Source organism: Staurois parvus, unplaced genomic scaffold, assembly GCF_062004578.1.
Source record: "Staurois parvus isolate SC_StPar_1 unplaced genomic scaffold, SC_StPar_1.0 ptg000166l, whole genome shotgun sequence".
Classification (NCBI taxonomy): Eukaryota; Metazoa; Chordata; class Amphibia; order Anura; family Ranidae; genus Staurois; species Staurois parvus.
Genome location: NW_028317962.1, coordinates 2,812,878 through 2,839,599, shown reverse-complemented (window position 1 = coordinate 2,839,599; position 26,722 = coordinate 2,812,878). Strand labels below are relative to the sequence as shown.

The window sequence follows — 26,722 nt, the reverse complement described above, 5'->3', positions numbered from 1 at the left end:
TTATAGGTAGAACCTGGTGGGAGATTTATTCGTCTTAAATCCCGACTCTGTCCGGTCTCCAAGGGAGTTTTATAGAGACTGTATATAAATTATATTCAAAGAGAGTGAGTGGGAATCCTGCATAATGGCCACAACCACAACTTATGTACAGAGATTTCACCATTAAAATCCTTAATTGTTGATTCCACCATTTGCAAAAGAAGAATAAATGGACCAACATTGATTCTAAAATGTGCATTTATTAATTTTTTGGATTAAAGTCTCCAAAACATTGTGGTCAGTAGATCACTGGAGAAAGGCACAGGCTTCTACAGACTATTCCTCCATCCACAGGTCCCTACAGAAGTACAGACATTGGATTACAGGGCTGGGAAAAATATTATTGGGCTAAAAGTATGGTGATTAGTAATGGGCCGAACACCCTCGTGTTCGGTTCGCAGTCGAACGTTCGGACCTGATGAATGTTCTACCGTGAACTTCGAACTCAATGCAAGTTTATTGGACTTGAACTTGTAAATTCAAAACTGCCCATTTTGAAAGTTTATATTCAGATTGGCCATAAAAGGGGTATGGGGACCCGGGTACTGCCCTGAGGGACATGAATCAGTGAAAATGTTTTTCAAAAAGTACTGTTTTTAAAGGGGCAGTCATTTTTCATTGCTTAAGTAAAAAAAAAAAAGAAAAAATCCTTTAAATATAATGTCGGGGGGTCCCCTTAAACTACCTGCAAAGTTGCACATCAATACAATGTATAGAACCTGCTGCAGTAAGACTGACTTAAAAAAAATATATGCTCTCCCAGAACTGGCCGGCCGCAGTGATGCCGTCATTCGGCTATCTGCAGTTGGCAAGTAGTTAATACTACTAGGGCTTAGAAAAGTGAAGGTGATCTCTATAGCATCCAATAGATGTATTGTAAATGCAGTAAAAAGAACAAATATAATCTGCAAAAAAGTAATTTTATTTATTTTATGTATTACAGGCACTTCTACAGTGCTGTCAATTTACGCTGTGCTTTACATATATATATATATATATATATATATATATATATATATATATATATATTGTACATTCACATCAGTCCCTAACCCTCAAGGAGCGTACAGTCTAAAGTCCCTAACTCACATTCATACATATACTTACTAGGGCCACTTTAGACAGGAGCCAATTAACCTAACAGCATGTCTTTGGAGTATGGGAAACCAGAGTACCCCCATGGCAAGGAACCAATCAGTAATCATCTTTTAGGGCCCATTCATGCTTTGCCATTCTGGTGCATTGAGTTAGCTCCAAGGCATCAATGCAGGTTATGTTATCTGGTAATGGTCATTGTGTTAACTCAGTTCATTCAAATAGATAGGCTGTCATCACACTTGAATGGGCAACAGTAAAAGGACCTGCAGCATTGTTTCCCCTGCAGATCACAACAATACATGGTAGTGTGTTATCATGCAGCCATGCAGAGTGTTGGGATAACACAAGTGTTACTGCACCAAAGCACACTCGCCTTGTTTGCGTCTGCACTGTTTGGACTATTCTGCTTGGGTATGTTAAACTGCCAACATGCTGCAGGTCATTTTTTTCCAAAGTGTCCCTGGGATGGCATGTTTTTATATGTAGTGTAACGAAACACCTGCGTCGTGTCTATGCCTTTTCCCTTTTCAATCTTTCAACAAAACTGCCCCGCTGTTATTATTTTTTTTCCTTAAGTGTCTCTGCGATGATATGCTTGAATTTCTAGTGTAGCAAAACACCTGCTTTGTTTGTAGTTCCATATTTTTGCCTATTTTTACCATGCAAAAAAAATGTTATATAGGAAAATGGATGGGGGTTGCGGTGCACCTGTGTTCTGGGTGATTTAGGTGTAGATTGTTCCTACATTTTTAAATCACATTGTTAATATGGCTAATGTGACCTCAGCCTTTTATAGTGAGGGGTCTGGCTTCTCCAAAAGCCTCTTATTAGCCCTTCTAAGCCAGATGACCTAATTGTAAAAACCAGGCAGTTCATTATGGTTACAAAGAACTGGATCTAGCAAATTCCCACATTAATGCGCTGGGACCACACATTTTGAAAACACCAGATCTTCTTGAACTCGAACCACATTCGTACTAATAAGCTATTATTATTATTATACAGGATTTATATAGCGCCAACAGTTTGCTCAGCGCTGTACATTATAACGGGAGACAATACAGCAACAATACAGTTCAATACAAGAGGGATTTGAGGGCCCTGCTCCTTGGAGCTTACAATCTAGGAGCTATATCCTAAACCAGTGGTTGTCAGCTTTCTTGATATGGGGGCTTCAAGTGCAGCCCCCAGCATTACTAAAGCGCCACACATTAAATTCAGGGAATATTCGATCACTGTAGATACACAACAGCATAGCTTCAAACTGTCCCTGATTTTGAGGGACTGTCCCTCATTTAGAACATGAGTTATATCCCTCTTTCCTCCTCATTTGTCCTTCATTTTGGCTCTTATATAGTTGTAAATAAAATGCACCATTTATCTATCAAAAAGTGTTTTATAGTGCTAAACCTTTCATTCAGTTGCTAAATTGCTGCATTTGTAACATTTCTAAAGCCAATATAAAGGAAGGGTAGTGGTAAAAAGCACTTATGGGTTTAACCAATAATTTTCTTTTATAATTCTCCTTTAAGGTAGGGAGGGGGCTTGGCGGGGGTGTCCTATGCCTACATACGTTTGCTAATATTTGTCCTTCGATGCCATCTCAGAAAGTTAGGAGGTATCCAACAGGATATAGTCAAAGACTATGGGCATGATAGAAGAGATTTTTCAGAGACCCTGGACAAAATGCAGGAGACGGTCAGAGATTGCGGACATGATACAAGAAATGGTCAGAGACTGTGGACATGCTTTAGAAGTTGTTGGAGACTGGGGACGTGCTTCAGGAGAGAGTCATAGACTGGAGACATATATGAGGCAGCTAGAAATCACTACTATAACAAAGCAGTAGGGAAACACAATTTACTCTCTGCTTCAAGGGCTGCACATAAAGTGTCAGAGGGCTGCAGGTTGGGCACCAGTGTGTTGAACAGACCACCTTTGTCAGACACTAAGGGGTCTACTTGTAGTCAAGGGTGGACTGACCATTTGAAAAATCGGGCACTGCCCGAGGGCCCGGGGTCACTAGGGGGCCCCATGAGATGCCCCTGGTACCTTTTTGATAGGGCTTTTTGAGTTTGGGCAAGGACACAGGGGCCCCATGATCCCCTATTGCCCGGGGGCCCCATGAGTTGTCAGTCCGCCCCTGCTTATAGTGGATACTGTTATATACTCTCCACTGGAAACCACAATGTTATTCCACACTGTGGTCTGCAGTGTATGTCTTATTCATAAAATGCAGGTGGTCGTGTGCAGCATGTGGTGTTCCACAGAGTTTTCTGCTACCAAAAGCTGAGGTTTAGCTAAAAAAACATGTTTTTCTCTACAGCTTTAGTTACATTACTTATACATGAAGTATATCCCATGATGTGCAGGCTTCTGTATTCTGTGAAAATCTTCACTGCAAGACTGCCCTGTCCTCTTCCTGCTGCTGCACTTCTGACTCTGTGGGAGTTAATAGCTTGGGGTCTCTGGGATTAGCTGCACTAAAGATTGTTTGATGGGGACACACCTCCTGCCCTCTCCACAATTGGGATCAATTCTTTCACTGATCACACTGCCTGTAACATAATTTGTGAATGGGGGAGATAATCCTGTGACTGATCAATCTTTCCCCCATTCACACATAACGTTACAGTCAGCGTAATCTAAAAAAAAATCTTTGCTTGATAGAGTAAAGGGAAGGAAGTGGCATGTCCCCATCAGACCATCTATACTTATCTAGGCCAGAGACCAGAAGCTGTTAACCCCTATAGAGCTAGAAGCAGCGGGAAGAGAACGGGGCAGCTCTGCAGTGAAGATTTCTACAGAAGTCAGCAGCCTTCATATTGTGGTACACACTTCGTTACAGGTAATTAATGGAACTAAAATCATAAGAAAAAATGTTTTTTAACTAAACTGCAGCTTTAACTTGATTGGAGGAGAGATCAGCTGGATGTCTTTGACGGGTCAGGTGACTGAGCTTTCTTCCTGACTTTTTTTTGTATTCGAACAGCGCTGTCAGAGTCCCGAAGCAAATAGAGCACAATGCACATTTGTAAACCACATCACTGTACTGTGTATATGTGCTCTGCTGGATTTTATTTCATTTTAAACAGCGGTATGGCTGTAGGGAGGCCATACATCTGTTTTGTAAATGAAGCCCTAAGATAAATGAGATCCTGTAAAACTACAACCACAGTGTTAAACCCAGAAGACAAGTATTACCTAATAGCCTCCGTATATTTCCACGTAGGTCAATGAGATGATTCAGACTGATCAATCTGAGATCAGATTTTCAAAGATTTGCTCATCTGATGTGTTCATTATTACAGCATGTGATGTTCTGATTTTATATGCATCCTGTCTTCCACATATCAAAAGAATTGCCTCCAAACTAAAGAAATCTGTTCATGTATGGCCGGAAAATGGTATTATTTTGTTTTATTTGTTTCAATAAGTGAGAATTAATTTACTCCTAAACAAGCAGGTGCCTCTCTAGACACCAGCAAATCACTTGCAAACAGCTGATATTTATACCTTTTATGAATATACACCTTTATCTTCAAACATAATTCCACTTGAAGATTGATTAAAAACAAATAGTGCATATATCGCGCTGATTCAGTCTGCGAGTGTTTCAATTACGGTTGCATTCCTTTCTTTGGATAAACTTCATATATTCACCAAAGGGAATTCTATTACACACAACAAGAGGCAAACGCTTAAGACATTCTTTCATGCTCTTCCAAGGGGTATTTTACCCGCATCTTGAATATTTCACCGCTTGATTAACAAGCTGTGCTTAGTTACATACAAAAACGCATCATAAATAAAATTTAAATAGGACGGGCACTGTGAATGTGCCAGTCGCTATGGTTGATGCAGGACAGGGGACCACTGGAGCATAAAATTGGAGACATATACCTTGATTTAAACTCTCCCATAACAATTTGCGGCATGATTTTGTTTGTAACGGAATATCAGTGTTGTCAATGATAATATATTTACCTGTGTGCAAAGTACTCAATTTAAATAGGGCAGCCAAGGATCTAAGAGGCCTTGGCATACTATACATGAGTTTTTCTAAAGGTTACAAAGCCAAATAAGCTGATTTACATGCATGAGTTTGTTCAAACATGCTTGAGACAAACATAGCTCTATACTCATAAAAAAAGTAAAAAAGAAAAAAAATCATATATAGAAACAAAGACATGTGATGGCACAAAAAATACTAAGTAGTCCATGGAGTCAGGCCTTTTTCTTTCTTTTTTTTTTTTAATTTATACACTTTTTTTTTTTACTTTTTATGTCTGAGAATAGACCTAAGTTTGTTCAAAGCATGTTTGATATAAATAAAATATGTGTTATATAAGTAAAAAAAATGAGGCAAGAGTGCGCATGTGCGAGTCAGCGGGACGGACATGTCTGCCTGAGGCTCCGCCACGCTGCAGGGACGACAACCACCCGATCACAGATCCCGGTCCGCAATAAACTATAAGCGGCCTCGGTAGCCGTGGCAACCCCCCTAGGGAGTGTTCCGACAACTGGCTCCGCCGCCCAGCAAGTCCATTTAAGAGGCCCTGGCTCGAGCATCATCCAAGATAGCCGCCACTGCAGTCCCTGGAAGCAAGGCACAGACACAGCCCTATGCTGCCCTGCAGATAGCTCAACCCAGTCCCTCCTGCACATGATATGGTAAGTCAGACACAGACCTGGGGACCCACCCACGCGCTCCCACCTCTGACCTCTCTTCACCTGACCTTCTCATGTGCTTTGAGAAGATGCTACACAAAGCCCTGAAACAAACCTCTGACCGCATTACTGACAAGCTGTCTAAGGAAATTTCGTGAATTGGGGCAATGTACCGCTGACTAGGAACAATGGGTCAATGTCCTTAACGCCTCTTTTCAGACACACTAAGATGACCTTGACCTCCTGCGCGATGAGAACACGACACTACAATCATGCCTCAAGGACTTTGAAAACTGGGCTCGCTGTGCAAACTTAGGTGTCCTTCCGAAATCGATTGTAGATGTTCAATCTACCATTACAGCCCTTTTTCAAGAGCTCACCCCTGCTATTCCAATAGAGCGCCTAGAAATGGACAGAGTCCACAAGGCACTGGCCCCACACCTTGCCGACGGCCCCCCATGCGACATTATTGCCAAGCTCCATTTCTTTCACACCAAAGAGCAGCTCCTACAAGCAGCCCGCAACGCGGGATCCCTGTCATTCCAGGGCCATTCCTATCAGCTGTTCCAAGACTTATGCCCTACAACCATCGCAAAACACAGAGCTATGAAACCCCACCTACAAGCTCTTCAGCAACATGGCATACCATACAAGTGGAGCTTCCCATTCCCAGAATGCTTCCAAGCCCAAGACTACACCTGCAAGACCCCTGGGGACCTCCTAGACACATTGCGGAACCTCCAACTCCAACCCCATCTGATGGTTCTCACCGACGATCAGCGTCCTGCTCTCCGCAAAAGTCGCATCCTTCTCATCCTGCCATGGGTCAACTCCCACAAAAGAGGACATTTCTCCTCACCTGCTCCGACCCACCAAGACTCCCTGGATTGAAGTCTGCCTACCCGTATAGGCCCCTCAGTCTGCACATCACCGGACTGTGCCAACTTGCCGGCCAAACATCCTCGGCCTCCATCTCCTTTCACCCCTCATTCAGTTGAGGAAATTTTGTATCCTTGAACTAGCCATTGGGGCTCTTTTCTGGGAATTTTTCCCATATGTTAACAACTTATTTGTTTTTTGTCACTTCCTTTTTTACAGTTTCTTATGAGTCAGCTACCTGTTTTTGTATTACATGTTAACAGTTGCACTTACACATCTACCTAGGAACCCCAATCCTGGCCACACATGCAGCAGGACCAATTCAAAGCCCATGTTGGGCTACGTTAACGGCATTTTTCGCCCTGATTCAGGGCTCCCTTATTTCTCTGGGAACTTAGCCTCCTGTTTTGCCTGCAGGATCTTAACACTGTGTATTTATTATTATGCCATCGTCCCCTCGGCCTGCATTACTGTGCACTCACCACTATCCCCAGCGGTATTGCGGTTTTTGTACCGCTTTGGCTAATCATGCTCCCTGGGCCACCCCATCTCTCAGGGACCTCAGGGATCATATTCTAGGTCAGAATGGCCCTCCACAACTTTCCTCTGATGCTCCTTCCTAAACTTATTCCCCTCTTTTCTCTCCTTTGTGACTCCTCAGCCCCTCTCATTCACCTCTACTATTTTACCCCCCCTCTCGAGACTACCTATCTCCCATTCCACCGAAGACTTATCATCATTTATTTCACCACTCACTCCTCCCATGGGTTCCCTGATTAATCTCACCCTGAACGTCCAGGGCCTTAATATACCACAGAAGCACAATAAAGCCTTCCGCTCATTTGCGTCATACAAAGCTCACATAGAATTGCAAGAGACACATTTATCTTCCATGTCCACTCCTAAATTTTTTGACCCTCACTACCTGCAGGTTCTCGCTTCGTAGACTTGATAGATTGCCAAACCTATTCGATTACGCGTGTTCCCGGACAACTTCACTAGTAACCCTGGGCACATCCTACAAGTCTTCCTCAAACATCTCTCGCAACTCTAATCTCCATCTGAACCTTTTGAACAGTCCCACGCAGAAACTCTCCTGGCCCCCCTGTCTCTGCCGAAGCTTTCGGACCACCAGCTAGCTGCCCTAGAACATTTAATTACCCCCATTGAAACTTTATACGCTATCAAAAACCTGAAATTACGCAAACGCCCAGGCCCAGATGGCTTCTCCGCTACCTACTATAAAAAATTTGCCCATCTCCTTTCTCCTATTTTAACAAATGCTTTCAACGCAATCCTAACTAGCCACTCCTTCAAACCCCGAAATGGTAACGGCTAACATTTCCATGATCCCGAAACCAAACTCAGACGATGCACAGTGGTCAAACTACAGACCAACATAACCAACAAATGGTGAAGCGCTAAGCAAATGTAGATGTCCAAAGTGCAATATAAATAAATAAATACTTATAAATATATGACAAACTATAAGTAAATAAATATTGTACTAAAAACAAAATCCATATGACCTTAAAACATGTGCAATGTAGAAAATTAATACATAATACTAAATAAAAATAAAAATATATATATTATAAAACACTCTGGTGATTCATATGAGATATTAGATGAAACCACAAACTGGTGAACAACCGTGATATGACAAGCAATCAATAATAATCAAAGTGACACGTGCTCAACATAAATGCAATAAATAAAGCAATCTGTAAAGTGCTTGTGGCTACCAGACTAATGCAGTGAAGGAAATGAGTGATACCCACCACTCTATGTATATCAAAGTGGCAAGTGCTCAAAACGCAATATAAATAAATAGGATGCAGTCCACAGTATGGTGATAATAAATATGTGCAAATGATGGATGTGCCCAAAACAACACAAAGTGCTTCACTTCTTCATTCCAAAACTTGATAAGTGCCCTTGGTGACACTGTAGTGTGACTATCCTTAAATGGCTAGAGTGCCTCCTCACCTCCTAACCTTGACCCCTAGGGGCCAAAGCTCGTTAGATATCCCACACCTGGAGGAATCTCATAACCTGGCTCCACTGGCTCCACTAGGGTTCCACTCAAGGGCTGGCGTTTCTCTAAATTAGCACTCCACGCAATAGGACTCAGGCATAATGGATGTATATAGAGGAATAAACAAAGAAGCTTCTTTGCATAGGATCCCTAATTCACAATGACTAAGTAGGCTTTATATCCACCCAGCAAGCTGGAGACAACGTCAGACGCGCAGCCCTCCTCGCTCATATAGCCCAATTTCGTAACATTCCCACCTGCTTCTTGTCCCTAAACATCAGAAAAGCTTTTGATACAGTCTCGTGGCCATACCTCGACTATATTCTATGCCGATGGGGCTTTGGCTCTTCTGATAAGAGCTAATCCAGATGTTCGTGGACTCGAAATAGGTGGTTCCCACCACAAGCTATGCCTTTTCGCCGATGACGTTCTACTCTTTCTTAGCTATCCTCTGACCTCCTCCCCTACCCTCCTCCGGTTTCTTGAGGAGTTCTGCTCTATCTCTGGCCTTCATATTAATCCCCAGAAATCGGTAGCACTTAACATATCCCCCCCCCCCGGGATCTGGCCCATCTGAAACAGGTCCTCCCATTCTCCTAGTCACAGTTTTCTATTCCATTCCTCTAACCTTTCGGACCTATACATGGCTAACTATACGCCTATGCTGACCCATCTCACGGCCCTCATGACCAAGTGGTCCTCCCTGCCTCTGACCTGGTTGGGAAGGATTTCAGTCATGAAAATGTCTATACTTCCCAAAATACTCTATCTATTTAGAGCCCTCCCCATTCCAGTACCCGCACATTACTTCCGTATCTTACAGCGCCGTATATACACCTACGTTTGGGGCCCCACTCGCCCCCACATACCCCGCTCTACCTTACATCAACCAAAACTCTATAGCTACTAAATGGAACTGTGTCCTTTACATTTTCATTGTTCCCAACCTCCTGGAAGCATTGTATGTCTATTTTTGCTGTGTCCATCCCTATTTTTTTGGGACCTACCACACATGAAGGACAAAGTCATGTGCTCTCCAGTAAATGTTGGGAGATAGGATTTTTTTGTACTCACTATAACATTCCGTTCTCAAATAGTTCAATGGAGGACACAGATCCTTTCCTTTTATGATGGTCTCTTTTTGTTGTTGGTCTTCTGTAACAGTTATAGGAGTATAGCCACTAGAGAGGATTGTGCCCTAATAATTTGCTTTCTGTCCAACCTCCTAGAAGCATTGTTTGCCTTTTTTTGTTTTGTCTGTCTCTGTTTTTTGAGACCTCCAACACATGAAAAAGAGTCATGTGCTCTCCATGTTGGCTGGGTGAAAATAGGAATTTTTGTACTCACTATAAATTTCTTTTTCTATAATAGTTCATTAGAGGAAACAGCATCCTTTTCTTTTATAGTTATCTTTTTTTGTATAGTTGACCTTTTGCCACAGTTATGGTCTGCCAAGGTTGTCTTCCATTGGTTTCCTGTTGCTCACTGCTTGCGACTTATCAACCTATGCTGATTGTTTATGAATATAGCCACTAGATGGGACTGTGCACTTATAATTTACATAGTGTCCGACCTCCGAGAGGCATTATTTGTAAAAATACCCCCCCCCCCTCCCCCACCCCTGTAGCTTGCGCATGTGCCCTCCATACATTTTTGTTTTGCCTGTTCCTATTTTTTGGGACCTCCAACACATGAAGAGGAGTCCTGTGCTCTCCAATCCATGCTGGGTGCAAAATAGGAATTTTTCTACGGGAATTTTTTTTCTCCAGTTCATTGGAGGCAAAATCTCCCTTTCCTCTTATGGTTGTCTCTTTTTGTATTGTTGGCATTTTGCCACACTTATGTTCTACCAAGGTTGGCTTACATGTTTTTTCTATTGCTCACCACTTGGTATTCCTGTTGATTGTTTAAGAGTATAGCCACTAGAATGGGTTGTGCTCTTTTAATTTGCCTAGTGTCCAAATTCTAGAGGCAGCAGTTATATACAAATGTTGGAATTAAGTCTTGTTCCCTCCGATGAACTACTGGAACAAATGATTTTATAGTGAGTACAAAAAAATCCTACTTTTTATGTTGTTTTTTTTTTTTTCATTATCACATCAAATGGCTTCTTTTCCTGCACTGCTCAGTAGGCACAGAAACTTGCTGTTAATGCCAGCCAAACAGTAGAAATATTTTTAGGAGCAAAAATCCATGTGATTTTCTTGCTGAATAGAACCTTAGATTAAAAATGTATAAGATAACACATGGTGGTTTTAGCATATCTGTGCAATAAAAGCTTTGAAGACAAACTAAACCACTTAGTTTACAATTGCAAAATACATTCCGGATGCATCAAAATAAAATGTGTTTAAAGTTTTACAGCTAATTTACTTTACAAAGCAAGGACACCCTGAGTAGAAAAGCCGGTCCCTGGAAGCATGCTGCAGAGTAGAATCCTTGATCTTTATATGAAAGCAGTGGTCTCTCTACAGAGATATGAATGCCCCCTGGGCTGAGTCACAGCTTGAGTTCTCCACTCTAGTTAGCAGGGACCATATGTGTTGGTGCCAGCAGAGTTATATGTCTGACTGTGCAGGGGGTGAAGACCTCTGTACACAGATCACTGCTTCCACATGGAGAGCAAGGGACCTTCTCTGCATCATTCTGGCAGGAAACAGGCTTTTCTATGCAGGTTGTGGCTGCATTCTAATGAGCAGTAACAGGGGTATGCAAACACTTGAAAGTCTTGTTTTTCACAATGATGCCTTCCTTGCATTTGCCTCACATCATATCACCCAATTTGAGTAGAACACTGCATGGGGTCTGAGGTTTCCAGAATGGCACACAACAGCTCCCAGTGTTCTCCACAGGAGATCTGCATATCTTTGGGTACCTTAAGGCCCCATACAAAGAGTTCTGCCCAGATGAAGGGCTGGTAGAGTATTTTAAGTCAGGCGGCTCAGTGCACAGAAGGCTTAGTGAAGCATACTGTTTGCGTTACATCGCAGCATGGTGAATGTTGCCTGCAGCATCTGCTGCCTGTGAATATGAGACACCCGTTCATCTTGCTTTTTTCCCCCCGAGCAGATCTTCCCACAAGACAGCACTGACAGCCAGGCTGAACATGATGCTTATGCTGAACATGCCAACTATGACTATGCTACTGCAATCACAAAACTTTCTTTTAAAAGAAAATTAGAAAATCAATTTTAAGACTCTACTGTTTTGACTACTGTGAGAAGTTATTTTGAGCTAATGAATCATTTCGGCAAATTCTATTAATGCTTTAAATTTTACCACAGATACTCAGAATAGACATCATGAAAAATTATCTTTTAAGATCAAACTTGAAGGGTCTTTTCTTGTGTGCACAATTCTTTGCTTTACGGGGTTCACAACCGAATCTGGTCTAATTTAATACAGGTGACATGTATAATATGAATCAATGGAGGACAGAGGTGTTCAATGCTTAATGTGGACATGCCAATAGGTTGTGCTTGGTCAGCCCTAAACTCAAGTGCACATTGCGCCGGAAAGTGAATGTGCAGCTTAAGCATCCAATCACCTTTGAGATATCATTCTGGCAAGTATATATTAGAAAATCAATGCAGCCATCTCATTGGATGCTCTGGTCTACACAAATATGTTTCATGTGTTAAGGTAGAAACCCTCTAGTAAGGTTGCTAGGGAAATTTAGTTTTTGGCTCACTCTGTAGACAGAGGAGTTGGATTGTCTGCTTTGGTCTGTGGCTCCACAGGCTGTGGGCTTGATTACTTTCTCCTGGTAATGTTGGGAAACTTCCAGAGCTTGGGGTGGGAAGAGTCAGGTCAGATTTTCAGCCTGCATATTTACTATCCTTTGACTAATCCCTGGGGGGGGGTACCCAGTAGGTGGCCAGCGAAGGGTGTAAATAGGCTGAAGCCTGGGCAGAGGAGTTAGTTGGTGATTGGCTCTACCTGCTTGAAGATGGATTGCTGAGGTTTCAGTGAGCTGCTTGCCCCTGGAGTCATCCAAGACTAGTTGCTGGACTGCTCAGTGCTATGGACAGGACCCCTAAGCTTGGATCTCTCTTTCGGGTCTGTGAGTAGAACTTGATTATTAAGCTGCAGTCTTCATGGTCTATAGCTATGGATATTGACTGTTCCAATTAGCCCTGAACCAGCTTGATATCCTCATTCTAATCTAACAAAGTGTAAGATTCTGATTCAGGCACATGTGCAGTTGGCCTCAGGGGCATGCTCCCTTCTGGGCTGTTTCAGGCACACTCACATGGCATCAGGAGAAATAAGGACACATCCACCCTGAGACCTTATCCTGCAATCAACTTTATTGTGCTACACTTCTATGCACAACCCACTTGGGCTATTTCCTTTAATGATTTGCATTCCAAAGACTGTACAATTAAGCACTTCATCAGAGGGAGGAGCCCAGGTGGGTTATGCAAGACATGTAGAACAATGAAGTTGATCTTATTTTTAACTGTGGTCATTTCTCATATTCCTAACCTACCTCCTTTGATATTCTGCCAAAAAGTTCTGGCAGGTTGCATAAAAAAACATGATATCATCACCCAAACTGTTCAGAACAGCTGTCATCTAATACTTATGGGAAACTTTAGACTTTGTGCCCACTACAAGACCATTTCTGTAATGGGAACTTGACAGCAAGAGGTAGATTCCGTGTGTAAAAGATAGCAGTTATTCTTTATCTAATTATGAAAAGCTAATGTCACAGTGAAGTTGAGTAGGCTTGGCTCAACTCCTGAAACTAGTATGTGCCTGGAGATTCTGAGAATGGCTGTTTCTCAGTCAGGTATCCTTCCTGATAGCAGACTCTCTTCCCTAAATCCTTAAAAAAGTAGCATAAATTAAACCTGAACTCCAACCTTACCTTCAGTATTGCTGTACAAAAACATTTCCTGTAACATGTTTATTATTTTAAGAAAAAAACAAAGTAATCTTTACAGTCACTTTAAAGACAGGATGGGATAGTGTTACATGATTATGGGTGATCTGAATACGAATTATGACAAAGATGCAGCCTACAGTATCTGCATGTTTAGAGGAGAGCAGAAAACACGTTGCTCACTTGCATTCTGAGTTTAATGTGTTAAACATCAATTTGTATTAGAGAATTACCATTACTAACATATAGGATACTAAACAGAGAAAATGAATGTGTGAACAGTCATACAACTGCACAAAGCATAAACATTGTGGCTAACTTGTAAAGAGGAAACAGAAAAGACATATTGCTCACTTGCATTCCGATTTTAAAGTGAACTTGTTGATATAGTTTCCTGAAGTTACACTACAAATTATTTGAGCTCCCTCTAGCTGCAGCCTAGTAATGGCATTACATGGAGGTTTATTCATGCTACAATAGCTATGTGTTGATTCTGGATCCTCAATCAGGCATCATTGGTTTTGAGCAGTATTCAACCCAAAGGACTCATTAAGGCAGGCGCTGAGATCTGTTCTCCATGCTGAGCTGCTATCTGCTGCATGTGCATTCACCTCAAAGTTGCATGCTGGCAGCCCATAGAAGTGGATGCAGATGCAGCTGCTGCATGGACACAGTCAAAATTTGACATGCAGACAAGAGTGGATGCATGGACCCAAATGCACAGTATCTGTGTTTAGATCCATGTATGCAGTGTCTGCATATATGAAGTGGTATCAAAAAGTTTCAAGACTAACTCTGTTTACAAGAAAGTACTTTATTTATCTATGTTTCAAAGCGCGTCAAGCACCTTCTGCTATTCACTCCGGATCTCCGCAATGTTGTCAAAACAGCGACCTTTGAGCTGGATCTTCATCTTCAGGAAGAGGGCAAAGTCTGCAGTCTGGCGAGTAGGGTGGGTTCGGAAGTGAAATCATTGCAGCCTAGGGACAAACTTGGCAGCAACACGGTGCATGTTCAAATCACATGTGAGGATTGCCTGGACTGTACCGTATGACACACCGACAATGGCAACAATGTTGTGGGTTGTGCTCCAACGATAATCATGCACAAGTTGCCAAATGGTTTTGACATTTCAAATTTTTCGGGGGTTAAGCTCGTTGAAGGTCTTTCTGATCTTTTGTCATCTTCCAGTGATTTTCTTCTGCTCTTGAAGCATGCATGCCACTCAGAACACCTCTAACAACTCATTGCAGCATTGCTGTAAACTTGCTTATCATGTCAAACATCTCTGTGGCAGATTTGCCCAGTTTCACAGAGAATTTCATGTTTGCTCTTTGTTGTGACTTGCTGTCCATGATGAAATAGCAAAAGTGATAATGCACATGATCAGAATAGCACCAGTTGCACAGCTCCCAATGCACACAGGATGATGTCTTTTGGCACACTAACTTATGAAAGTTGGTGTTCTCTGTGACTGTGCTTTCAGGCTTGTGCTGCCATCTATTGGCATGTTACAAAACTTGTTGATGTCACCTTGTATATCTAGGAGCTACCAGCAGGCAGCTCCGAGCTGGATGACAGACAGCAGCTCGGCACAAAGGACAGGACTCAGTGCCATCTGAATGAGCCTAAAAACAAAATGTATTACATTGCAGCTTACCAATTCTTAGATGTGGTGGCTGCACTAGTTTTCTTTTATAGGCTTTTTTCCTTTATTTTCAACTAGTTATTCAGCCAATAAGTCTGTTAATTTGAACTTCATTTAGCAGGCCAACCTGTCCAGCATAAGTGGTAGTTAGGAGGTTGAGACAAACCACTTACCACTGACAGGGGTGCTTACAATGATCAGCTTTTATTCATTTATGTAAAACCTTTATCCCAAAAGGGGGAAAAAACTGTTTGCTGTAACTGCCTAAAAAGAGTGTTAGCTGGTTTCAGATTTAATGTTAGCCAAGTCCATCTAAATCTATTAGTGCATCTAACACCAGCACCTCCCAGATTGACAATGCTGATGTCCAAATGTTTCTCCTCCATCCAGAGTGGAGACAACCTAAGGCTAGGTTCACACCTATGCAGTTTGCGTTTGATCCGTTTCTTTTTTTCTTGTGGCTAGGCAGATTTAAAACGCATCAAAAATTCATCAAAATCAAGTTAAAAAATGTATCAAAAATACAGCAAAAACACACTACATTCTTTTCTGTAGCATTCCCATTAAAGTCTATAGAACCAAAAATGCAACTTTTTGCTTTGAAAAAAGTCCCTGATCCTTTCCAAAAAACGCACCAGGTGAAAACACAGAGATGTGAATGTGTCCCATAGAAAATCATGTTAAATGGACTGTACTGCGTTTCTGCAAAATGCTGCGGAAAACGCTTAGGTGTGAACCTATGTTTAAACAGGAAGCATGTTATTGGTCGGATCACCAGGTGGAAATAAAGGAAAAAAGTCTGAAAAAAAGAAACAAATGCAGCCATCAGATCTAAGGATTGATAAGCTGCAATATATTACATTTTTGTTTATGGGTTTAATATTTGTGCTTCTAGATATATACTGTAAATGCATGTTGAAAGAGACATATGGAATTCAAACACAGGTTAAAACCAAGATTTATACCTTTCAATATAAACACACATGTGAAAAACACAAGCTGCGATAGTGAAATCTGAATGCATATGAGAATCCATAAGCTAACCCCTCTCTGCCAATCCCTCCACTGGCTTCCACTCACTCAATGAATAAAATTCAAAATACTAACAACAACTTACAAAGCCATCCACAACTCTGCCCCCAGCTACATCACCAACCTAGTCTCAAAATATCAACCAAACCGCTTTCTTTGATCCTCCCAAGACCTTCTGCTCTCTATTTCCTGTGTCACCTCTCCCATGCTCACTTCCAGGACTTCTCCCGAGCTTCTCCCATTCTATGGAACTCCCTACCCCAATCTGTCCGGCTATCTCCTAATCTATCCACCGACAGTCCCTGAAAACCTCTCTCTCTTTAAAGAAGCCTATCCTGCTTCTGCCTAGTAAACTGCCATTTATTTCCTCCATCAGTTCATCCCCCCATAGCTATTACCTTTTGTATCACTCAACCCTTCCTCCTTGATTGTAATCTCTAATGAGCAGGACACTCTGTTTCCTCTTGCACCAAATTGTATTGTAACTGTAATGTCTACCTTCATTTTGTAAAGTGCTGCACAAATTGTTGGCGTTATATAAATCCTGTATAATAGTAACAATAATAATAATAATAACCCTGTAAGTAAAACCTTTTGCAGCTCATACTGTTTGCTCACGCTAGCCAGTTTCCCTCCCAGACAGTGAATTATGTTTGTAATTCCAGGAACTTTATCAGTTCTGTCTGAGACAAACATCATTTATTTTAAATATATATGTTAGTTTCCCTTTGCACTGGAATGGTGTTATGGTTGGGATTCTCTAGGGATAACCTATCTCCTGCAGTGCTCCTTGTTGTTCAGCAAAAGAGCCCAGAGCATCTGACAGGTTCTGCGCGTAGCATCTGTCCTGTTAATAATCTGGAAGTTGTCACCATGGCAACAACAGCATGCTGATGTGACTTAAATTGTAGGGATGCTGAGGAGACAGCTGACATCTCCGGTTCGAGAGAGGCTTCGGACTAATAGACGGGTCGATCCTGCATGGGACACTAGGAATGAAATGTTATAAGTGGCTAAAACTAAGCCTTAGCATATTTCCCTGCCTGCCCGATGTGATGGTGAAGGTGACCGGCCTCTCTCCTGGGGAAAGCTTATTTAAGTACTTGCGGGGGACAATTTACTATGACATCCCCCAGGATGATCATTTTTAGTTGAAAAATATCTTCCGCCTTATTAGGAAATATTACAAGAGCATAGGACTCTTGTGTTGTAAGGGAACAGACGTAAGCCCTGTATAAAACCTCTTAACTATTAGTTATCCAGGTAAAGCGGAGTTCCACTCGACCTATCAAAAATAAAAGTCAGCAGCTACAAAAACTGTAGCTGCTGACTTTTAAAAAACAGCCACTTACCTGTCCCTCGGTCCCTCAGTGTGTGTCCCGCAGCTCGTTTCACCAGCCGTCCTGTTTCCAGAAGGCCAGCACCTTCACTGTAGGCACCCGGCTGTGATAGCTTGCGGCTTCACAGCCGGGTACCCACTGCGCATGTGCGAGTAGCGCTGCACTTCGTGAATGCTCCTGTAGTCTTCTGGGACCCAAAAGACTACATGGAGGGAGGGAGGACACTTTCCATTTCCGATCGCCTAGGCGATCAGACTGGAAGTGGGAGTGGGTACCTGTCACCTGTCAAATTCGGGTACCCGCTGCCCAAAAGTGCCAATCCCTAATGGGGAGCGGGGGAGCAGTCCTTAAAGCAGAACTTCCCCTTTTGGGTGGAGCTCCACTTTAACCATCACCGTTCACACAATGTTTTGATGTTATCTTACATTTCATAAGTACAGTAATTGAAGTGCACCCACAGCTCAGTGTAAGGATTTGGGTGAAATGCTTGAACTTCCACACGTGCAGGAGTAATGTCTTCTCAGCCTGGTCAATGGAAAGGACACCCGGAAGCTGCCAGGCTGAAGATGCCACTGGCTGGTGAGGAGCTCTGGGGGATCAAAGTTCTGGAGAACAGGTGGATATAGTTCCTGTCTTGTTTACACCATACGTGCAGAAAAACTGATGGAAAAAACTCACAGATTTTACTTGCAGAGACACAAGTTGACATCAGTTTTCATGCGCATATCAGTGAGATTTATACACGTTGCGGATTCCTGCGCAGACAAAATGTGTAGGTAATACTAGTGTTGTGGTGTACACAGGGGCGGACTGACCATTTGGAAACTCGGGCACCGCCCGAGGGCCCGGGATCCGTAGGGGGCCCCATGAGATGCCCCTGGTACCTTTTTCATAGGCTTTTTTGAGTTTGGGCAAGGACACAGGGGCCCCATGATCCCCTATTGCCCGGGGGCCCCATGAGTTGTCAGTCCGCCCCTGCACAGGGCACATAGAGAACAAGTGTTTTCTTTGTGCTCCTGCACAAACAGGTGTAAAAAATCGCGGCTCTACACAGGGTGTGAACAAGGCCTTAAGCTTGGGTTCACATATATGCGGTGTGGGATGCAGTGCGAAAAAGCCGGTGCGGTGCCATTTTGTTCATGCGGTGCAGGTGTGATTCCTCTTGTACCAAATTGTATTGTAACTGTAGTGTCTACCTTCATTTTGTAAAGCACTGCTCAAACTGTTGGCGCTATATAAATCCTGTATAATAATAATAAAAAAAATAATAATAAAGTGTATCTGGCTGGAAATCACACCCACACCACACTAAAAATTGCACAGGACCCTTTTTAAAAATCGCACTACGGCTGTCCTGCATGTATATGAATGGGCTCCGCAGGAAAGCATATTAGTTTACATGTCATGCAAATCTGTGCGGTTCAAATCGCATCAGAATTCACATATACAATGTGTGAACCGAGGCACAAGTGGAACTAAACCCATTGAATTTAATAGTTTCAACAGTTACATTCCCGGCTCATGCTTCCGGAGATGGCATTATCCCATCCTACCTTTTTGCTAGGGCATTGCTGCCCACCACTCCTAAGATTGCTAAGTAGGAAAAAATCTGAATTCTCTGCATTACTGTATGTGCTTTTTTCTGGTACCAAGAAGTTTATTATATTTAGGTTAAACAAAAAATACAATAAGGTTACTGTACATACATGTTGAACATAATATGTAGAATGATCATAGGGAGTAAGCTCTTGCAGGAGCTATATGGCTACAACTAAATAGATAAAAACGTTATTGCTATGTTAACATAGAATGCATGTCCATTTGAGGAATGGTATTATATCACATAACAATCAGAAGCATACATTAAATGAGCGCGCATTAATAACATCCATAACCAAATAGTGTTGTCCAGTGCGGCTATATATGCTGTGCATATGATAACGGATAATAAGGGGAAAAAAGGGGAGGGGGGCAAATTCCCCTCCTCAGCAGTTTGTCTTGCTTATATTCTCAATTATAAAGTAAAAAGGTGAAGTGAACAGGGAAAGGCAGAAAAAAGAAGGGAGTGTGACAAAACACCTGCCACCCCGATTGGGTGATTCCATCAAAGAACTGCTTCTTCACCGCTGGGACACAGGACCAAGGTATTATAGGCATCGCACCCAAGACAACACAACACTAGCTTAGACCCCAAATCTGTATCCTGGTCCTCCAGTTCTCAGAGTCTGTGAGTTTTGGGAAGACATGGACTTGAATCCAAAGTAAAACTACTTCAAAAGGGCCCCCAGGCACACACCTCCCAAAGAACAAAGCCCCCTCAAATGCCAGGGTGCACCAGGGCTCAGTAGGCAAGAGGCTAGACTGCAATCTCTTCCAAAAGACCCTGTCCTGGTTGGGTCTGTTACATCGAGCAAGAGGGAGATGGAGAGAAAAAAAGGGGCAGTCAACAGATGCTGCTTACAAGAGTTCGGGGAATTGGAGGAGAGGAGATAGCTTCAATAATCAAATCAGTAATAAAGTGAGTTGTGATGAGAAGGAGAAGAGTAACCAAGCCAGGGTTGCCATAAAATACATACATAGGATATACTGTACATATGGAATCAACAGGGCATCAAAGACTACCTAACACATCAAACAATAATTAATTGTTTGCTTTATGTGCTCCATTGGGGAAATATTTCTTCAGTTCCTATCCTAGAAACCCAGCTGGAAGTTAGGGGAAATCTGCAGTGAGACAGTTGTGCTCAAAAAGATGTCCTCCTTGGAAGATTTTTCCTTATATTCCTTGCTACACTTTAAGGTGGTAGCAGTGCCATTGCTTTCAGTGTATCCCACTATGCTCATCATAGCAATCTCACCCCTACAAAGTATCATCAGCCTGTTAAGAACGCTGCATTTTGTTTCTCATTAAATTAGTCTGAAGGTTTCATTATTGACTAGGACAAAGCAGGCATCCCACAATGATACATAAAATGACTGTAATTTTCATAGAATGCAGTGTAGCATCATAAAAGGCCCCACAAAGACATGATGTAATGCCAGGGACCGACTTAAAGGAGAACTCCATGCATCAAAGTAATCATTTATCCCAGTACCCTCCTCTACCTCTGGATAATATACACTTTTTATTTATCTTAAAGTATATCTAAACCCAAAACCAAAAATGTAATATATTGTGGCTTACTAGTCACATACATACTTGATAAGATGGCTGCTTTTATTTTATTTTTTTTAAGCTTCTTTTGCTCTATTTTGACCTGGTAATCCTGCAAAAAACACACTTCCTGTCCCTAGGTGGCTACGTCACTCCTCCACTGTATTATTGAAGAGAGCCATGGTTTGCACCCTAGGGTGCTGTCCTGATATGAGCTACAAACATGCCCCTATCTCTTCATCTTGATTACCGGGGCAAGGACAATTGTCAGTTTACAGAAAATAGCTAGAGAGGAAGATATTCTTTGGTGCAACACACAAGGATTGACAAGGACGCTGCATTTCTGAAAGATCAACTGGTATTTTCTGTACTGCCGAAAATGTTTTTAGCTTGAGAAAAAGAAAATTAATGCAACCTACACATCTGCAGACTGTGGGCTGCAATATATTGCATTTTGTTTTGGGATGAGTTATCCTTTACATTACTAAATAATTGTTTTAGGAATGTAATATAGCAGTCACTTGACAGCTCCAGTCCTATTCCTCGCCTTCCTGTGGTATGGTGGTGGGCAGGGACTTCATTTCTCCTTGAAGTCTGTGCAGTTTAGTTGATTTGGGCATGGCTACTGTGCTATTTGGGCCAATAGTAAAGACCAGTGGTGTGGCGGCTGCATCATTACGCCCCCCTTATAATACTGACAACTAGGATGGGGTGGGGGGGTGATAAAACAACAGCTGACCATGGCAGGAAGTAACTGCTGAGGCTCATTAACACGCAGCCAGATGTTCCTACAAAGATATTGCCGGAGAAGAGTACACAAAGGTGCCTGCATGTAGAACATGGAGCTGTAATACACAGGAAAAAAGGAAGAGGGGTCAGAACTCCCGCTGTAAAAAACATAAGTAAAAAACAACCCAAACTGGATTTGTGCTTTAAGTGGCGCAACCTACAAGTATAGGCCATTGTTTCAGATTGAGGTTGGCTGCACCAAAATATAGCCCTACTCGGATCCAATAGTCTCCATTAAATTGGTTTTTGGAGTTATGTTTTCCTTTTCCTTTTTGCCTGGATTTCCTTAGATAATTATAACATCTTCTTCTGTATCTGTGCCTACAGTTTTCTGGTGCTGAAGTACCTAATTATGCATGTAATAGATGCGGCCATTTTGTTTATAGCCTATTGCAAAGTGCCGCTGGTGAATTATAGGCTCGGTTCTCATGGCTGTTGAAGGCACACAATAACTGTTGCTGTGCAGCCATGGATAGACAACTACTTTAAGAAAATAAAGCAGTACAGCATTCAGTACATACATTTTATTCCTTGCTGTTTAAAAGGTCACCTTCCATTTGTAGTTGGATTCTAGTAAGCTGGGTCAGCCTTCTGCTTTTTATGTCTTAGGCATCTCAGTACTAGGGGAGGTTCAGGACCACGGGTTTGTGGCCAATCCTTAGGATTCCCAGTGTTTGAGAATTGTGAACTTATGGCTCTGCTGGTTTGCTGCCAGAAATAAGGAACAACCTGTGATGCAATGCATAGCCTTTTCCTCCAGACAGCTGAGTCTCAAAAGCAAATCGTTTTAAGGTATGGAAAAACAAGCCCCCTTGCTATAAAAAGGTTTTCATATTTTCAGTGTTTGTTGGATCTATTGGACTTGGTCGCACAGGTTCTATGGGGTAGTAAAAGCAAGTGGTTGAGCTGTGTTTTTTCCACCTTCTGACCACAGGTCTAAAGAAGGGCATGCATCCACTCAGGGCTGTACACATGTAGCAACTGCAATGGCAAAAATGAAACCACTTGTCACATTTGGTGGGCCGTCAGCCACAGAAGCCACCTATTTAAGTGAATAGAGCCATGCCACAACTGCCTTGCAACCTTGATTGCTGCATAGTGATTCAGTCTTTTTAGAGTGAAAACAGGTGATGGGGAAGTGACTTTTTGTCTACTCACTGCCTGCTCATGGAGGATCACTTTTCAGAGGGGCAGCAAGGGCTGCTGCCTGGGAGAATGAGTCCTTATGAAGAGCTGATAATTCTGTGGAGGGAAAGATAGGGGAATATTTATAAGCTGAAATTCACCAAAAATTCACTGCAGGTGAATCTACCAGGAGTTTGTGACTATTTAGCCACCAGTGAATGTTGGGTGAAAGTTACCTTTATAGCTTTATAGATATGCTGTTTTTATTTTTTTTAATCATTAATTTCATTTTACCATATGTACTTGTCCTCCATGGCAATGCCTGGCATTCCTTTCCTTTTTTTACATTAGCTTGCTTATTAGTCCTTCAAAACAAAAGAAAAGTTGACCCCAGGGATTTTGTGGACACAGAAATAATATGTAACAAAAGTATATAAATGTAATAAAAATTCTCCAATTTTATTGATCACATTTAAAATTCCAGCAATATATAAAACAGCATAAAACAAATGCCTATATGGTACAGAGACAGTGTATCACCTGCCCCCAAATGGGGTGAACAATCTAGTTGAGATCCCCCTATGGTTCTTAACAGTAAATGTAACAGTGGGGCTCCGTGAGCCCAACGTGTTTTGTGGATAAAGTCTCATCGTCTTCTTCAGGGGTATATCCTAGTTTAAAATCTTACTCAAAATGCATTGGATTCACCGTTCCCCACAGTTCAATTTACTGTTAAAAACCATAGGGGGATCTCTTCTAGATTGTTCACCCTTTTTAGGGGCAGGTGATACATGACCTCTGTACAATATAGCCATTTGTTTTTATGCTGTGTTATATTACTGGAATTTTACATGTGATCAATAAATGGAGAACTTTTATTACTATTATATAATCTAGTTACATATTTTTTCTGTGCTGCCAAAATCCCTGGGGATCAGTTTTTATTTTGTATTGTTATTTTTGGGATGTGGGCACTCTGTATGTGGTTGTGCTCTCTAATAGAATTTAAAATTAGTCCTGGCCAGAATTAAATAACAAGATTTTCCCCCTATAGGCATTAATGAGGTTCACTACGAACTTTACAAAATTCCCAAGATTCACAAAACTGTTCATGAACTGATTGCAGTCAGATTCAGTCATTACTACTCACTACTATTGTTACTGTAGCTGCAGGACAAATGAGTACAACCTTCATCTCCTCCTCTACAGTGCCGGTTCTCCACTCTGCCCAATCACTGACTGGAGTAATGACATTGACTTCACTACTACAGGCAACCAGTTAGCACCCAAGACAGATGTAACTCCTATTGGACTAAAGACCCGATAATCCAATTGCTCATGTCACTGCAATATGGTTAGGGAAGAAATTCGGGGACCTTTCAGTATTGTATGGCTGGCATTGACTGGCACAACTGTATATGAATACTGGGCACAGTGTCATCTTATTGATGACATGGAATCTATGGGTCAATTCCAGAGGGTTTGCAGGTATACTGCTATGGGGGTTTCACTTCTGCTAGATTAGGAATTATTCATCTTCTCCCCTTTGTATTTTCTCTATTACAAAACTTAATTTTAAAAAATCAACAGAGAGAACTGGGCCATCTTGTTACAGCTCCGGCAGTGTGCAAAGAAATAGGTATTACACATTAAAAATGCACTAAAATGTATTCAAATAAGTGCAAAATGCGTCATACAATTAAAAAGTCTAAGGTTTGAATGGGATCAAAACAAAACCTCTACTGAGATAATTAAGGGGGGATCCATTCCTGGTTTCCTTTTGAACATCTGTGTCAGGGCTCCAGGGTATGACCAGAGGTATGTGACTGATGCAGGGAAACGCAGGCTTCAGATATGTTATAAATATAATTTATTAACACTAACAATACATAAACGCAGTGCAATACTAAAACATACACAGTGCAAACGAACCAAACCAAACCACCCACAGATAACAGTACATACAATGCAAGCGTCGTCAGGCAGGCCGGGATTATCAACAGGAGGTCAGAACGTATGGGGTTAAGCAGGAGAATGGTCAGACAAAGCCAGGGATCAGGAGCAGGAGAATGGTCAGACAAAGCCAGGGATCAGGAGCAGGAGAATGGTCAGACAAAGCCAGGGATCAGGAGCAGGAGAATGGTCAGACAAAGCCAGGGATCAGGAGCAGGAGAAAGGTCAGACAAAGCCAGGGATCAGGAGCAGGAGAATGGTCAGACAAAGCCAGGGATCAGGAGCAGGAGAATGGTCAGACAAAGCCAGGGATCAGAGCAGGGTCAGCAACGAATCAGACAGGACCAGGAACAGGGAGCAGGAACAGGATACAGGGCCCAGGAGAAACACACACCAAGGCAGAGTCTGCAGGTCTGGCCATCCCTTAAATACACCAGTATAAGCAGTTTCAGGTGTTTGGCTGGCTGCAAGGTTGAGTCTCTGATTGCTGGGAGCACCCGCTGGCCAGCCCTGGTACTGCAGCCCATAAGGCAGGTGAGTCCCACCATTGCTGGCCAGTCCATTCCTGACAATCTGGCTGTCCTGCTTGTGCCTTTGGATGCACTTTTTCTGGGACAGCAACAAGTATGCAGGTAAGGAGTTCTACATACACTTGCACTTGTTTCTTACTTGTTTTGGATCAGTGAATCAGAAAGCAGAAACAGCTAAGAATCTAGCTGCAGCACTTAGGCCAGAACAATAAGGGGTATTTCCAGAGCTATTTGTCCTGCAAAACTGGATGTACATTTGTTCAATGCAAATTCTAACAAAATTGAATGTTAGAAGGGTATTTTCTTGCTAGGTTGGATTTCTTTCAGTCAAAAGAATAATGTGAGTCAGGAAAATTCTGCATTATGGCCACTAGAGTGGATGATCAAAGAAAACCAATACTTATATACTATGATTGCCATCTCCATCTAGTGTCCATAATGTGGTATTTTCCTAAGTGATGTGATCTTGTTTGTATGTAGTTGGGTCTTTAAGTTACACAAAGATACACCTCAGATTCTGAAAATTAAATTAATGGAACTGTTGAAAACTTCCTGTGTTCTCATAAATCATTATTTTCTTTACAGTGGAGTTCCGGACATTTATGAAGAATTTGCCTACAGACCGATTCCTCAACATCACAACTATTTCAAGGATCTGGAATGCAGACCTCCACCTGACACGGCGCTATGAGCAACTGAGAGTGGGCTTCAAACAACTATTGTCAAAGTCTCAGAGGCAAATGCGCCGTCTGATTAACCTGAGTAAACACTGCCTACGCCAGCCTCAGTACACATTACTGCGGGAGAAGTAAGAATGCTCAAATCATTACAAGGGGAAACACAGTACTGGTCTTCTTTGAGGCCATATATAAAGCTGTGGTCATGTGTAGAACTCAGTAATCCATGGCTACAATGGGCTTCTGAATGGGAGTGTATGAAGGAGAAACCATTTTTTGCCCATAGCAGCCAGAACCGGGAGAGGCCAATTGGTTGGGTTTCTTTTCAAACCAATGTGCTTGAGGAGATTGCAACCATATTGGTACACTTGCAACAGAAAGAATTGAGTATTATCTGTGAAACTTTTTTATTTGCAGTAACATTCAAATGTTCAGGACAAGTTTTTGGGGTATACCCCCTTTTCTAAGCTCCAAGCAGTATTGTACTACTTGAACCTCCAGGATAAGCTTTTGGTGTATATCCCCAATATCTAAGGTCCAAACAGTATTGTACTGCTTGGACCTACAAGACAAGCTCTCAGGGTGTATACCCTTTTTCTAAGGTCCAGGTAGTACTGTACTGCTTGGACCTTAGATGAAGGGAGTGCACCTGAGGCTTGTCCTGAAAAATGAGGAGAGTAGGGAAGGAAAGAAGAGTGGGGATGTGGCCACTAGACCAACAACTGTCTTTTTGGTTGTTTTGTTTGACACATTTTTTCATAAATTTTATCAATTTATATAATGTTGAAATATTTTTCAGTATTTAATAGTACGCATTCATTCACTGCCTGAGAGAAATACAATAATTTTAATGAAAATGAT

At 42.0% G+C, this 26,722-nt stretch overlaps 1 protein-coding gene across 1 annotated transcript in view; it reads left to right on the top strand.

The window, feature by feature from the left end:
• BRINP2 (BMP/retinoic acid inducible neural specific 2) overlaps nucleotides 1-26,722 on the top strand; it is a 395,372-nt gene that overhangs the window by 329,305 nt on the left and 39,345 nt on the right. The window contains exon 7 of the mRNA XM_089676328.1: nucleotides 25,770-25,992. Within this exon, the coding sequence (XP_089532454.1) occupies nucleotides 25,770-25,992 (223 nt within the window). The remainder of the gene's footprint in view (nucleotides 1-25,769; nucleotides 25,993-26,722) is intronic.